At 34.7% G+C, this 17,637-nt stretch overlaps 1 protein-coding gene across 3 annotated transcripts in view; it reads right to left on the bottom strand.

Moving 5' to 3' along the window:
* Nucleotides 1-13,298: 13,298 nt before the first annotated feature.
* LOC126972993 (uncharacterized) overlaps nt 13,299-17,637 on the bottom strand; it is a 179,754-nt gene continuing 175,415 nt past the window's right edge. For all 3 annotated transcript variants that reach the window (XM_050820113.1, XM_050820115.1, XM_050820114.1), the window contains one exon: nt 13,299-17,287. In XM_050820113.1, coding sequence (XP_050676070.1) covers nt 16,951-17,287 — 337 coding nt within the window. In that variant the 3' untranslated portion in view covers nt 13,299-16,950. The remainder of the gene's footprint in view (nt 17,288-17,637) is intronic.

Genomic DNA, 17,637 nt, shown 5'->3' with positions numbered 1-17,637 from the left:
TCACCACTAACCACCACGCTAAAACCTACCCATACAGAAAATGGAACGGCCATATGAAAAGAACAAATTGTTAATTAATACTTAAGTAAAATATGATCTATGAACGAAAAACTGTCACTGTAACTGTAACATACAGTAAGTTTTATAATGAAGTTTATTTGGTACGCAGCATTTGCAACTCTATGGCCATGCTGTACTTGAAATGGAGAAAAATTAATTTTAAACCATTTTTAGTCCAAAACAAATTAGAACCCTTTTCTATCATGGGAGTGTAGTGTTTTTTTTATAGCGTGTTCACTGTCCTATTATATTATGTTATTTAGATCGTATTTTGGTTACCTAATGATAATTGATAAGCCCAACCTAGTTCAATGTAGTACTTCCATATGTGTAATAAACATTAATAGGGGGTCAACTGGGTCACAAGACGGACCAAAAATGGGGCGTTCTTTGAAGGAGATCCTTTCTGCTCGCGATATCTGCGGTAATTTTGTACTTAGGCATGTCACGTTCACGCGTTTGGTCTATTTCAAAAACACGATTTTAGGTAACTTAGTATTTTTTATTCCATTCGTTCTTTTTTGCTTTATATATGCCTCCCACCACTGCTGTAAATGGCTGTGTGTCCATTTCTTAAAAATGTTTTAATGAAAACTCTCGCATATTATTACCAACTAGAGTTGAGACAGCATTGTAGATATCAGCGGCAAAACAAATGAGTTGATCCCACTATTAGTCAATTTTACACATACAGAAGATACCGCTCAGGATTCTTGAAAGTTCTCGAGTTCAGAATTTATCGGCACTGCAGATTGATAAGCTGCGACGTCTTTCAGAACAATTATATATAGTGCTGGCCCACAACTACTTGACGGTACTTATCTAGCTGACAACCTGAGAAAGAGAGCCTTCGGCCATTCTAAGCGTTTGGACGAAAAAAAGTTTTCCCCTTTGATGTGATTTATTTTAAAAAAATTGCTACACTTTTCTTGCAGCGAGGAAATCTTGGAAATCATCCGGTGTTCTAGCAGCTTATGACCAGTGCTAGTCATGAATACCTTCTTGAATTATTATTCTTTGATTCTCAAAACACATTCCCTTAATATCGCACTCAAGCCAACCAGTGACACGTGACCTGCCCCTTGAAATTAATATTCAGTTTAGTTCTCGTATTACGATATTATTTATGACTTTCGAGGATCTAATTACATTGGTTACAGACTGCCATAACACAGTCCATTAAATCGTGAAATATTCTTTTATTGCTTGTTGCTGTCTTTATAGTTCAAATTATGATGCGTTGTGAAAGATGGCGAAAATCATTTTTACGACGACGATGCAGGTAGGTTAATTAGTAACTTGCACGAATGCAAAAATTCTTGCGATGAATGCTGAAAAAAAGTTAATAAATGTTTTTTTTAAATATGAGATGGCAAACGGTCAAGGGTCAACATCTTCATAATCAATATTAGTCGGAAGATGTTCACTGCTGGACAAACGCCTCCCACTATACTTACCTGTCGTAGGGTATCAAGCAGCCGGTTCCCCAGAGCAAGATCCTTCCATTGCATAGCGGTGGGGTTGACCTCTGTGATTATCGCCAATGCGGATAATTTGGACGCGTAATTTTTGGTAGTGGGGACTGCGTACGATGGAATAGAGCAGAATGGTTATGGAGTACAGTAAATGTGCCCTCACCTAAGGGGAAGTAAAAAAAGTATGTTCTAGATTTGAAGGTTCGGGAATTTAGCACCTGGATGTTGATTCCACAAAGTGGCTGTGCGAGACAATCACTTCTTAGTGAAACGAAATGAACGCAAACGAAAATATTTTATTTATTTTGTTTTTTGATGTCGTTTTCTAACTTGAATTCGAATTTTTAACATTTATTCACCTATCTTTGACAACACTCCCTTATCTTTAATGGTATTAATGTTAAAAGAATATTTATTCTCATTTGAACAAATGATTGAATGAGTGGATTATAAATTGCACATGAGAACTTTTTGTCAACAAACAACCATCCCTTTGACTTGATAAATATAAGTACCTGAGAAAAGATGTCATCATGTCATCTGCTATACATTTGATTAAGCGAAACTTAAATAATTTAAATGTGCTTGCGTTTTTGTTATCCGATAGTCGGTTGTGTAGATTAGTTAGTAGTTTCAATAAGGGACGAGACGAGCGGGACGTTCAGTTCATTGTAATTTATACGCTCTGCCCAATTCAATACAGTGACAGAATTCAGAATATTATTAAAAATCACGTTATTCATTGCCAGACACTTACCATCGTGGTAACCCCTTACCAGACACCCTTAAAGTTCACGAAATTATAATGTTACTTGCGTCATAGTATAAAAGCCGATCTTTATATATAACACTGAGGGAATATGTAGATGATGTTTCCCCATTAGCCAGACACTTTTGATAGTTCCAACCCCTTGCCAGACGTGGCTTTGTGTATGTAAATTACCGATCTAAATACATGAAAGAATAAAGTGCGATTTTTCGGTATTACCTTCAGAATACTATTACAAATCACGTTATTCATTGACAGACAATATCGTGGCAATCCCTTGCCAGACACCCTTAATGCTTATTAAATTATACGTACCGTTTACCTGCCAAAGCCACATGTGGCAAGGGGTTGCCACGATGGTAAGTGTCTGCCAATGAATAACGTGATTTTTAATAATATTGTGAAGGTAATACCGGAAAATTGCACTATATTCTTTGATGTATTTAGATCGGTATTTTACACACCTTTAGTACCATTTACCTGCCAAAGCCACTGCAACCCAAACTCCATAACGGACCATCGTTGGGAGCATGCGCTGACAAACTTTCAGCTTTTATAAAATGACGTAGGTCTGGGGTCGACGGGCTCTTGCTCTATTAGAGTTTGACATCTAAAGTTATTCCAAACAAACAGCGGTGACAACTATCTAGATTGTCGTTATCAAGCTATACATTGTTTGTCACTTTCTTAACATTAGTAGTTAAGTGAATTTAATAAACTTAATTTTTTTTCAATTTAAGTTAAAAGTTATGATCTTGAAACCAATGTGCTACTTTTTAATTATCTCCAACTGCCTTGTAATATATTGTATTGTTCAAAAGATTCAGAGGATTTTTCTTTCGAAATCACATCTGCGAAAAGTCATCTTTTTGGTTTGCACCCTGATTTCTGAACTGTACACGTTCATGTACACCTTCTACAGAAAGAATCTCGAACAGGCCATGTATTGATAAAATATCTAAAATAGGGTCCAATGGCTGTCTTAAATATTCCATTTATTTTATTGTTAGTGTCGCACACATAGTATTTAAATCCTCTATGGGATTTTTACAGTATTTGACGGATGCGCGACCACAATAATATTCAAATCAAATCAAATCAAAATCACTTTATTCATGTAGGTCACGGAAATGATACTTATGAATGTCAAGAAATATTTTTTCTTATTGAATCTACCGCTACTTTGTAAAGGGTTGAGCTAATGAGAAGAAGTAGCAAGAAACTCATTGCCACTCTATTTACTTGGTGGTACTTCAAACATGCAAATTCCAAGATTGACGCCGTGTTTTTCCAAATTACGGTAGATGTCGATTGACCCTTATTTATTTATTTACTTGTACACATGTACAAATGAGACAATATCAACGAGAAAAAGGAGAGGCAAAAGAGTTCTTAAACTAAGTCGAAAAAAATAAGCAAGCCTATAAACTGAAACTAACCCCCTTATTCATAATAGTCTGCTAACTTAAAGCATTGCTAATTCTCACTGTCTTCTTCTATTGACCTAAGTCAGAATGAGAAAAAACACTCCTAAGCGGCTGTTTAAAGTTAGCGGACCATTATGAATAAGGCGGTAAGTCATTAAAAGCGCATTAATATTCTTAACGATTTTTATTTAGCGAATCTAGTAACATGACATATGACGTCATGAAAACTGGCCTTGTCACAATATGCCTGATTTGCAAGCGCTTCAACGGCTTATGTGTTTCTTGAAAAACTTATTCATAACAAAAATGTTTTGATTTTATTTTTCATCTCATATTTCTACGTCTGTCGAGGGTAAAGAACGAAGTTATAATAAAAGACGGGTGATTTATTAATAGACATTTATTATGTCTAATTTTGCATAATACATAGTTGTGGTTATGGCAGTGATCAATGCGTAGGTTTTTATAATGTTTTTAAGTCAAAATATTTTTGAGCTGAGAATGATAATTTATCCTCTAAAGAACAATTTTCATACTTTTTAAAAAACACTGGTTGTATTAACAAAAAAAAATTTATACCTTTCTTCTCTGCGAAAGAGAAAAGGGTCACACTTGTATCTCAGAAAATCCTCTCCTCCTCCGATACTCGACAGAAATTAATATTTTTATAATGATGTATGATAAGTAGCCAGAAAGCGAAATATATAAAATTTATCGTACCAAATCTCAAAAATGTAGATGCAAGCGTTTTGTTAAACGGAGAGGAGATAAAACCGGTGGAATCCGATATATTTCTTGGCATTACTCTAGATTCCAAATTACAATGGGGCCCCCATATTCAAGGATTGGCGAACAGACTTAGTTCTGCAGCATACGCGGTTAAAAAGATTAGACAATTAACTGACATAGATACGGCGCGACTATCGCGATAATCTATAGTATTATGTTCTATGGTATATTGCTATGGGGCAAAGCTGCCGATACTAATACAATATTTGTGCTGCAGAAGACGGCTATTCGCGCTATATATAACCTAGGTCCTAGAGAATCATTGAGAGCAAGATTCAAAGAAATTTACATCTTGACTGTTGCTTCTCAATATATTCTTGATAATGCAATGTATGTTCATAGGCACATAAGTGAATATGCTAGATACTGTCATAACCATAATGTTAACACCAGGAACAGACTTAAATTTATAATGCCTACTACTCGGCTAAGTCGAGTTAGTGTTTCTTTTGTGGGCGATGTATATGCTTTTACAACAAGATCCCAGAAAATGTTAAAAACAAAATTATTACGATATTCAAAAGAATTGCTAAAAAACGTTTGTGTGGTAAATATTGCTATAACATAAATGACTTTCTTAATTATACCACAGATTGGGAATGGAGCGACCGCCCTCACGCTATAATAAGTTTAATTGTACAATATTACTTTGAAAACATATTTTTCGATGAAAAAAAAAAGCCCGCTGAGTTTGTTGCGTTGAAATAGCTTTTGCTTCATAGTACCAGGTATGTTTTGAGCAGTCCCGTTTAGAAGATCCAGTCAAAATATCGATGACAAAGCGAAGCCATAGAAACGACATAGATATAAGTCTTGGGAGATGAGAATCTTTAAAATAACCTTACTAATTAATTACCCTTATCAATGCAATGAGTTTACCCACTTTGTTTTTTAAAAGCTTGACTTTTCCAACTTTGCCATTCATTAGTAACATCTTATGACCTAATATTCTTAACGAAATTTATTAATGATTACCCGGCAAACGTTGTTTTGCCATATAAATTATTTTTAGAGTTTAAACGTTTGTTGGACATTGCAACATTACTTTATTTTTCTAAAATAAAAGAGTTTTCCTAAAACAAGCGTAGCCTAAGTTACTCCTTATTACATCAGCTACCTGCCAATAAAACTCCCGTCAAAATCGGTCCAGCCATTTCAGAGATTAGCCGGAACAAAAGGACAGACAGACAGACATAAATTTTAAATATGTTATTTTGGTGTATGTGCCGTATACATTATACATATTTAAATACATGTAGTAAAAAACGGTTATTTCAATATTACAAACAGAGACTCCAATTTTATTTAAATAGTAGGTATATAATATGTTATGTTTTTAAAGTGATAACCCTCACTTTTAGGATTAATACACAAATAAAATTTGAAAAACAAAATTGTATGAACGATGCGGGATTCTGCGGTATTCGAACCCACGATCTCCGGCGTTCCGTGCAACCTAACAGTTGAACAAAGCAAACAGAATTTTATAACGAGGCGGTACTCGAACGGTTAGCTCAGTTGGTTAGAGCACCGGCACGGAACGCCGGAGATCGTGGGTTCGAATCCCGCATCGTTCATAAAATTTTGTTTTTCAAATTTTATTTGTGTAGTAGGTATATGTATAAATTTGATTTGAAAAATACTAAAGCAATAATATAGACCTCTTAGAAGAGAATTTCAGACATTATCAGCAGTATTTAATATTATATTCAGTGCTATGAACTGAACACCTACTACTCGCACGATTTTCCATTTAACCTTCGACAAAGCTCGCGGTGACCTCTAAACATTTCTTAATGCTTTCGTGATTCGTAATGGCAATGAACCTTTATCCATCCAATATACTCGTAGATCTATAAAAAAGTATTTAATCCGCGTTAACGTTATAACATAAGAAAAGTAAAACATTATTTACGCAAAAAAAGTACAGGCTAGGTAGTCACTATGAACAGGATTTGATCTTGAAACAAATGAAATTCTAACTCGATTGAGAGTCAAATTGTGAAAGTGAATAACTTAAATCTTTATCAATAAATATAAGGATAAGATATTAATAATTAGAAGTGTAATTATTAATATTTATGTTATTTTTATTTAATCTTTATTCTGTTATTTATGTAGGTCCAAAAATTAAAATAATCATAAACATTCTTACTAGAGTAAGATCTCTCATTATTTAATCTGAACATTTTTTTTATGGAATAGGAGGACAAACGAGCGTACGGGTCACCTGTTGTTAAGTGATCACCGCCGCCCACAATCTCTTGCAACACCAGAGGAATCACAGGAGCGTTGCCGGCCTTTAAGGAAGGTGTACGCGCTTTTTTTGAAGGTACCCATGTCGTATCGTCCCGGAAACACCGCACAAGGCATAAAAGGCATAAAAGGCATTTATTTTCTCAAAATTGATTCCTTTAGAATTCTTTTTGATGTCATTTCTTATACTACTAGATACTACTACCGCTTCGGAAACAAATGGCGCTCTGAGAGAGAAGAAGCGGCGCAAGAAACTCTCCAGCATTCTTTTTTTTTGCGCTCTTTTCAATAAAAGTATACAATATTGTACAGTTGCTATAAAATAATCACAATCTAGTCCCAGGCTGTCCGATCATTTAGATATTCAGCAGTGGAGTAATAGGATTTACGACAGAGCCATTTTAGGAAAGCTCATTCCACAGCTTTGTAGTACGTGGAAGAAAGCTCCTTGAAAACCGCACTGTGAACATAACTGATTTTGATCATGTCATGTGATCATGAGAGTCATGGTCGAGGGGTCGTGTTTGGATGGAAATATTGATAATGGTGACTGTAATAAATGCCCGTGGATCGATAAGTTCATACAAAAAGTGTTTTCTATTGCGTTACAATCACTAGTTAGCTATCTGCACGCGAGATTATAACTGATATCTAAACCGAATGTACTGAATTTGATCTGTTTATGCATGACACTATCGCGTGGATTATAATTTGTTTTAAAATTAAACGTTATTATTATTAATTTTGCAAATAAAACGGTCGTAAAATACCTTTATTTATTTATTTACGGTGTGTGTGGATTGATGCATCTACTTTACTCAATAGCTCTTGTTTTTAAGTATTAATTTACATTTATTTATTTTTTTGACTAACTCGTGTAAGGCGTTGAATATATGACGTTTGAGTATTTTTGTTGCTTCACTTTACATATATTGTAACTGAAATGATTTATAAAAAGATGAAGCTGTAAATGTTGATTTAAAAGAGTGGCAATGAGTTTCTTGCCACTTCTTCTTCTTATTAAAGCTCAACCCTCAAAGGCGGTGGATATAAAAAGAAAAGAAAACTTTTAACGTTCACAAGTGTCATATCCGTGACCGACATGAATAAAGTGATTTTGATTTTATATATTTATTATAATATCACTATAGTGTACCCGTGACATTAAAATGTCACTAAAACCAATAAAGTAAGTAAGAAAAGTAAGTACACTAAGAAAAAAAGGGGTTGTAATGGCTGGTGTTAACTGTTCTCAATATTTATGTGTATTAGGTATTTTTTTATGTTTTTTTATTTAACAGTATACCTTCTTATGCATAAAAATAAAATATTGATATAAATACTTCTTAAGTACAGTAGTTGTGAGCGAAGTGATGCACCACGCATAAACCTACACAGGTTTCTGTGGTGCATCTTAGGCTTTAGTTTTTATTGTACTCTTTTTAAAAAAAAAATATATCACCAGTGAAATTGTAATATATATTGACACACTTTGACACACTTTTTACACAAATTATCTTGCCCCAAGTTAAGCATATATAGCCTGTGTTATGGGTTACAAGACAATGATATATTTAATACAATATACTTACTTAAACATACATAAATTCTTATAAACATACATAAATACATTTAAACATCCATGACTCGGAAACAAACATCCATATTCATCATAGAAACGCTTGCACCTACCGGGATTCGAACCCGGAACCTCTAGCTTAGTAGGTAGGATCGCTAACCTCTCGGCTATACAGGTCGTCAGGCTATAATATCGCACGGCTATGTTAATATACCTGCGACATATACAAGAAAGCACAAAAGGAGTTACGCCATCATCCACGTGCACTATCTAAGATAGGATGGACCTGGGTATAATAAAATGGGCAACAATATATAAATAAAACTGCTCTTTAAATAAATGTAGCACGTCATAGAATGCACTCCATGTAGCTGAAGTGTTCACCTTGCTACAGTTTGTCAGACTAATTACCAGTAATTGCCTTGTTTGTGTAGACTATATTACTCTAGCGTATTTGTTATTTAACACACTGGATTAATGGAGCATCGCGCTATATAATATTTTATTTTAATTATTATTAACTTTCATTGGTGTCACTAGCTGTATTCCGTGGTATCATCCGGTCTTTAATAAACTTCATCCATAAAATACCTATTGTGTGTAATATATCAGAAATAATAGGGGCTTCAGTTTATAGTTGCTATTATTAAAATAAACCGCTGTGATGCGGGATTTTAGTCTGAAAGTTTTTGAAAATTAGTCTGAAACAATCGAGATTTCAAATGCAGAAAATTGGATTGTTTGACTTTCAATTGTTTTTTGATGCGGTAAATATGGATAAATAAAAATAGAAGTAATATTTGAAAACAAATTTTGACGTGGAACTAATATCAATACCGTGTTTGGAGAAGATGCAGCTAATGAATACACCGTGGGTTTTGGTTTAACTGATTCCGAAGAGGAAAAAGGAACTTGAAGAATGAACCCTGACAATGAACAGTAACACGGCAGAAAGTGACGAATTGAATGCGATGGTGGATGCCTTTCAATTGTTCGTATCGAACAACCAACGAATAAATGGTAAGGTTTGATCTTAGTATAGTCACACAGGCTATCACATAATGTGTACAAAAAGAAATAAACATTACTCGATTGGTACTTTATACAGTGCCTTTGATGAAAATGATAAAAAGTGAAAAAAATAATAGTAGGATGAAGCCCATAGGAAAAGGAAGAGAAATGTGAAAGGAAAAATAAATAAAGTAAGAAGTGGAAAAGGGAGGGCTGTTTTAAGATAAAAAACGGTCTACCTCGATTTCCGACAAAACTGCAAGTTCTATGGAAAAAAGTCAAAATTATGTTTTTTTACATTCTTCATTTTAAGCCTCATTATTTATGTGAAACCTCTAACTTTATGTGAAAAATTTCAAAATCCAAGTAGCTTTTGGCTTTTAATTTTAATCTTTTAAAAAAAAATATTTTCACGAAATCTAGTGAAAAGTTTCCTTTTTATGTCCCAAATACACTGCAATTTGTTTGAATTGAAATATTTATTTTTCCACCTTATTTTGACTCAAATATTGAAAAATAACCCTTATCTTCAATCGAGAATTCACCCGTCAAAAAATCAGTTTTTTTCAAGCAGAAATCGAGATGGACCGTTTTGTTCCCTTTAACACCCTCCCTTTTCCACTTCCTGACCTCAGATCGACGCCTGTAATTTATTTTTACTTTCATTTTTTAAAAATTTTTGACACTGGTCTATTAGTAGCTTGTTCAAACAAAATTGCTAATTGCTCATTTAAGTTGCATGGCGTTAGTTTTATTCTATGGCGATCACCAATCATCAAGTGAGCTTTGTGTTCGATCACCCGTCACCGTATAATGTAAGGTAAGTGGGTTCTGTTTACACGCCGTTACCATGGCAACGGTATCGAAGAATCTTATTTTGCGTGTTCGCTCTTGATCGCGGTTCAACGAACTCCTACCATAAACCAGGCTCTATTGAAATTTGCAGATAACATTATTATATTTCTGATTTTATATTTAATGTAATCTCTTGTGGTACTTAATACTCTTGTGGTATTTAATGTGGGAGGCTCGTTTGCACAGAATGCCGGTTAGATTATGGGTACCACAACGGCGCCTATTTCTGCCGTGAAACAGTAATGTATAAACATTACTGTGTTTCGGTCTGAAGTGCGCCGTAGCTAGTGAAATTACTGGGCAAATGAGACTTAACATCTTATGTCTCAAGGTGACGAGCGCAATTGTAGTGCCACTCAGAATTTTTGGGTTTTTCAAGAATCCTGAGCGGCACTGCATTGTAATGGCTAGGGCGTATCAATTACCATCAGCTGAACGTCCTGCTCGTCTCGTACCTTATTTTCATAAAAAATGTAATCACAATATTACAATACAAACTAGATGAGACGGTCTATGCTATTTTCACATAACTCTAGCCACAAACAAATTCGCGACGCATACTCTTCAATGCTTTCAACGTCCTTACATTTTACATTTAATAGTTGTTACATTACTTTATTATTTCTTTACAGAAAGCTCCAGTCAGTCAGCTCCCTCGATGTCCATGGTTTACAGAATCCAAAGTTAAAAGGACGGATATCGTAACAATGTTAAGACTTCGTTCCGGGCACATTCCATCAAATAAATTTAAATTTTTAATGAAAAGATCGCTAACACAAAATTGAACAGACTGTAGCGATGATGGAATGTGAACGGAACGTTTCAGAGCGGCCCGGGCTCCTTAAAAATAATTACAATGTGGGTATGTGTTATAGCTTATTAGCCACTCCACTATCAAGGACCGCGTGATCGCTCGTTAAGATGTGTTAATAATGTGTTTGTAATTTTTTGGTTATATGTGGCTCTCTGTTTTTTTATATATTGTGTGAGGTAATTAAGGGTGACATAGTCATTATTGACTAAGCCCCCAAAAAAAATAAAGAATAAAAAAACCAAATTATGAATCATTGATCGAACTAAGTCATATCAACTTTCAAATATAGAAACTGCATTACAATCGGTCCAATACTTTGGATATAAGATGCCACATGCAAATGCACACTAAAGTCGTTAATTTATTGATATTGATTTACAAAAGTGGCAATGTGTGTCTTGCCTCTTCTTCTCATTAAATCTCAAGCTGTTCCGAATATCAAACAATTTTTTTATCATAATTTATAAATAAAAAGTACTAATTAAAGTTATGTTAAGTAGGTAACGAAATCTTCTGAAATATAATATATGGATTGTTATGAAATAGTTTTTTACTTGGTTCTATAGGTCAACACTAGTTCTAATTTAAGTAGTGCAGTTATAGAACAAAATGCCAGCGTGAGTGTAGTAGTGTATTTCGTATAAGGTAACCTAAGCTCTTTTGAAGCTGAATAATGTCATAAGATTAACACTACATGCTAATAATTGATACAAATATATAACAACTAAACGAGTGTATAAACTTAATTGTAAAAACGCTAGAAAAAATATTTAAAAGTGTCATTATCTTCGAAAATGCCAAAATTCCACCACCTATTTCAACCCCACCAAGCCTTTGATTCGGGATAAAAGGTAGCATATTACCTTTCCCAAGCTATTTTCTATGTCTGTAATAAATTTCATCAAAATCGCTTCAGTGGTTTAGGCGTGAAAGCATACCAAACAAACTTATATTCACATTAATATTATTAGTAGGGAACATTTAAAATGAATGAATCGCCTGTTAACTCTATTTCTGCTACTCGACGCTAGGTGGCGTTATACGGAAAAGCAATCATAATACTCATACATTTGCTGACGATGTTATAATATTATCCTATTTATCTTCTTAAAAACATAAAAGGATTGCATTGTATCCCAGCAGATACTCCATAGGGAGTGCTGCTTGTGCCTCCCTCTCCCCAAGAGAAGGTCGCCTTCGATGAAGGCTTAGAGGGCACTTGCCCAAAGCCATCCTCACGTGGTGTTTAGTGGGTAGGCACTCAGGTTTTACGTGAGTCCCACATAACCAACGCAGACTTAGGCTGCGTTGAAATGCATGAGCATTCACAACCTCCCTCTCGTCGTTATTGAGATTTAGATTAGGATTGCATTTCATTCATTTCATCAAAGATTAATAGAAGTTGCCGTTTTGATTTTTTTTTGAGAGGTTGGCTATTTATTAAGTACTAATGAGTCCTGATAACACCGCGTCCAGATTTGAACTATTGTGTTCGCCATTCATACTTATAGCTTTTCGTCAAACCCAGCCGCATTTATGAACCACAGCATCTTTTTAACGCGAGTATTACAAACAGCACCTTAGAGCAGGGTGTAGTTACCAAGGATGGTGTTATGCATTATGCATTAGTGAGCGATCACAGAGTATATGGAGATTCTTCTTGTATTGGTTCCTCAGGTTGTGACGAATGGCGTTCTTGAGCAGTCCATAAATAGGTTCCGGACTGTATTGGAAAGCTTTTGCTCCAGCTGTCGCGAGCTCATCGGCCATTTCAATGCCTATGATTCCGGCATGCCCTAGGATCCATATGAGAATCATTCAATTCTTCCGTCGTAGATAAACACACGCCGTGGTTAATATAAAGAGATATTTTTTTTTATTTATTTATCTATTTATCCATTTGACCTTGGGGTTTATTTAAGGTATGTTTGTAGGTAAGGAAGTCTTTGACTTGCAATTTTTGACGCCGTCAAGTCTTCGTCTAAAGCCAACAATGCTGCCTGATTGTCAGTGTAAGTTATTTTCTTGGTTGAAGTAGCCTTTTTGGATATTAAATTCCTCGCATTCAAGAATTATTTCTGCCTGAAATACGGAGTCAAAACTCCCCAGGTTTGTGCTAGCACAAACCTGGGGAGTTTTATTCTAGATCTAGATTTAAGCTAGATTTAATCTAGATTAAAACCTGGGGTCGCCTTTTTGATTAATATATTATGTTAAGAAACTCACACACCAACTTAGACCAAAAGATCAATGAAAATAAAAATTAAGAAGAATACATTTATTCAATAGAAATAAACTATAATTATGAAATATTGTAATACAAATCAAATCATAGTTCACACTCTGTTAAGTGTCACACGTTCGTCACATAATCATGTAGATACTGAAAATAAATTAGAGGGTTATATTATTATAAATAATAACGATGGGAATATTATTTAATAATACTCTGAAACTGAAGACTAGGCTCATCATTCAGAAAATAATTCTCGAACAAATTCTATCAAACATATATTTTATGTTCAAGGCACATTCTTCATATTTAGTTTATTTTTAGTTTAATTTACAAAACGTTAATGAGAGTATCTTACAGCACAAACAGCATTTTTATATTTAACTTAAAAATTATGAAAGAATTACACGAAGAATAAAATATGTTAATTCAGATCAGAACCATGAAATTCTTATAAGCCAGTGTAAAGGTACACTTATTATTAGAATATTGTGATAGATGCCACGTGAAAACAACCAGTAAAGCCATTATATATAAATAACCACTGGCCTCTACTATATACCACTGGACTGGCGGCTGTCAAAGTGCTTTTGTGCCTGTGTGATATTCGCCATTTTGGCGCAGTTGGCCATGTAGTGAGAGTCTGCAGTACTAAAACTAGTGATGACAACCTCAGCAAACATCGATATTACATGGTGGGAAAGTATTTACGAAAAAAAATGTATACTTTAAAACGTTGATTCTTGAAGTATACATAACATGGAAAACGAACGAAATTAATTCAAAATGCAAAAATACTTCAGAGTATTGTACGTAAGGAACGTCGCACGAACGCAGCCATTTCTATTATACGTCAAAATTAGTTCTCTGGACGCTCGCGAGTGGCGCTTCAAATAGGCGCATGGAATTGGCTGTTAAACATATGTAACAGCCTGCCCAGTGGTATTTATAGAGGTCAGTGTGAAAAACTATTAAACCTGAAGAATTCAATTGTGGCAAATGTATGAGGGAAAAAAAAATAAACTACGAGTCAGATTTAACAATTATAAATTAATATTTATGTCGCGCTAATGCTATAAGGACAACTGCGGCTCCAACTAAAAATTAAAAGTAAAAATCTCAATAATCAGGGTTTCATTCTCGACTATTTCCTGCTCTTTGTTTTGACTCAACCAATCAAATTAAATTTATAACCAAAATTTACGAACGATGCGGGACTCGAACCCACGACCTTTCGGGTTCCCTCCGAGCGTTCTTTCACTGAGCCAACAATGAAGTATCTTTCGTAAATCTTGGTATATAGGCTACATCAACGTAACCAATCGTAAAAAAATTTGGAAACTGTGGTCATAGCAGTAAGTAATAAGTTATCACGGGCTACTATCCGCAACTCGACAACTTCAGAGCGCCTATTTTGCGTGGTAAAGCAGTAACAAAAATAAAAATATAGAAAACAGTAAACTGAGATTTATATCTTAATTAACAAAGTATTGATCTACGGTTAAAAACCAAGAAGGAAGAATCTTGCGGGTGAATGTTTTGACATATTGCTGATTTTAATGTGTTCTATTGGTCATTCATAATAATGATATCAATCACTTTAACATTATTGATAAACTGAGAGAATTCTACAAATCATTCTCGTTCAAAAAATTCTTAAAATGGCTTCACTCAATTGTTTCGCGTGCTCCGTACATTTAAGCCTAAAGTGCATTAGGTAATCGAATATTCGTAATGATAAATATAAATGCAAGAACTATATTGGCACTATATTACAATTATTTATAAGTAGATAAATTGGAACGTTTAGTATTAAGGATACAATGCTAAGTAATAACTATATTTTAGAAATGCCAATATAATGTACGACTCAATTTCATGCTAAAACTAAAAAAAAAAGCCTTATACTAAGCTAAGGGAAAGTTAGTTCAAAAATAATATTTTAACGTCATACTTTACATAATATAGGGTCGTATCTCGTTGAGAATCCTGATCTTCGTATTCAGACTAAATACAATCATAAAAACCTTTCGTTTTCCCGTTAATTTACAATGCCTTCAATTAATGACAAAAATTATTCAAAGTTTCCTTGTACCTTCTGTAACAACAGGGTTTCAATAAACTTCCATCTCTTTATTTGTGTAGTTGGAATAAACTAACAATTATTGAATAATATTAGACAACGAAGAATATTACAAAGAGTATTTTAGTCTTTCGAAAATCGACCCTATAAAGTTATATCAAGGAGTATTGCCCGCAATATCTATATTATGCAACCATTGTCTTTCATAAGTTAATCAAACCGAAATCAATTGCATGGAAATATACAAATAAAAATAGTAATGCAGTGCAATGCTCCTTTTAGCTTAACTGCAATACTTATTATTGTTAGTAAGCAGCGATGTATTACTTTTCATTAGCAGTTATCTTATTGACTAGGTTGTTACACTACATAGTGTTGCCAACGAAGAAATGCGCAACAGGATATATTATACTTAACACAAATATGGATACATTAACTAGGTGGCAAATATTTATTACGTTACAATAAACTATCGTCATTCCATCCTAAGACTTAGTTCACACAATTTAATTATTTTATAATTAGAATACGTTGATTAAGGATTGGTCTATGCTGCGCTAAATCTAGATACCACACTACCTAAGAACACATAGCTTTTTATTACGGCAACTATTAGATGCTTGTGTGCGTGGCATCTTGACACTCAATGGCATCTTTCAAATTTTGTAACGTACGTTTCGTGTTATTTTAAATTGAAATTAATAAAATACAAGATACTTACTGATGATGTGTGATTCTAGTGTCTTTCTTATTTCTTTTTAAAAAGTTTTACTACGCAACCTGGCATTTTAGTATCAATTATTAGCAAAGTCTAACAGAACATGTGGCACGTCAACGGGATACATTGTTCGAGACTGGCTCGAGTACGCCCACTTAGGCGAAGTATTAGTTGCCGCACTTTGCGACTACGCCTGTGGTTTCTAGTTGGAGCGCAGTGGAGACCAATCTTTAATCTAAGTTGAATACAATGTCGGAGAACGTCGAGAAGAGTCGTTTTAAACAATAATCGATGTACTTATAATAAACTTGCAAGTAATATTTATACGAGTAGTATTAGCACACATTCAACAGTCGTTGTTCTATCTACTCTAGCATAGAGAGAGAAGAAGAACTAAGGAACCCACAATACTTCGTTTTAATACCATCACAATATTATCCATTAAGCAATGTTGACACAACGGTAACTGTAATATTATAGTGTATTTCAGGTACTTACACTTACTTAAATATTGGAAGTAATTAAGCATAAAGAAGTCTTGTGAGACTTAGCAAAAGACTTAAAACTAATATTATAAGTTAGAAAGTTTGAATGGAATCATTCACATGGACTGCACTGCTTTGAATTGGCTATTAAACATTTAAGACTTTAATTATTGACTAAAATATATGTATGGTACGTGTTTGTCAAATATCCCGTACTTGAATTTAAAATATTTAATTCTTTGTATTTATCTTCAATAAGTTCTCTGGGCCATCTAATTTATAATATTCAAAATCCTACGACTAACAAATTACAAGAAGAAATTAGCGAGTATATAAAACACTGGAGCCGCGAAGTGAGTGCGGAACGATCAGGAAGCTTCTAGAAAAGATCTGTCGCTACCAGATATTTCGCGCCGGTCTCGGCAATACCATAGGAGCCGGCGGTGCCATCATATCGAACTCTTCGACTATCGTCTTTGGATGGAGGGCACTGATGTTATTGTCTACAGTGTAGGTCCTGACGTGGGTCTGGACAATAGCCGGTGGGTCGTTCACCAGCCAGTCCTCGTTCTCCCGGAGCCGGCGACGTCTCGCCAACTGTTTGTTACGAATACGCTTCACTCGGGAGAGATGGTATTTGACCTGTTGAGGGCTCAGACCTGTCCGGCCCGAGTTGAGTAATTCAACGTTGTATCTGTAGGAGCCTTCAGGATCGCGCCTATTCCAACGATACCTAGAAATGATAAAGTGAACATTTTAAACATTGAAAGCCCAAGCAAATATAAATAATAAGTGCGCTGGCGTTGACACTCTGGCTCCTTCTCATATCCTACCAGTGGTAGGCTCCTTTGCACAGGATGCCGGCTAGGTTATGGATACCAATACGGCACCTATTTCTGCCGTGAAGCAGATCACTGCTGCTGCTAACACATCAGTGTTGGCATTACTGTGTTTCGGTCTGAAGGGCGCCGTAGATATTGAAATTACTTGGCAAATGAGACTTAACATCTAAAGTCTCAAGGTGACGAGTGCAATTGTAGTGCCACTCAGAATTTTTTCAAAGGGTTTCTCAAAAATCCTGAG

Source organism: Leptidea sinapis, chromosome 28, assembly GCF_905404315.1.
Source record: "Leptidea sinapis chromosome 28, ilLepSina1.1, whole genome shotgun sequence".
NCBI classification, from domain to species: Eukaryota; Metazoa; Arthropoda; class Insecta; order Lepidoptera; family Pieridae; genus Leptidea; species Leptidea sinapis.
The sequence above is the reverse complement of the archived record's forward strand: the minus strand, read 5'-3'. Positions and strand labels throughout refer to the sequence as shown.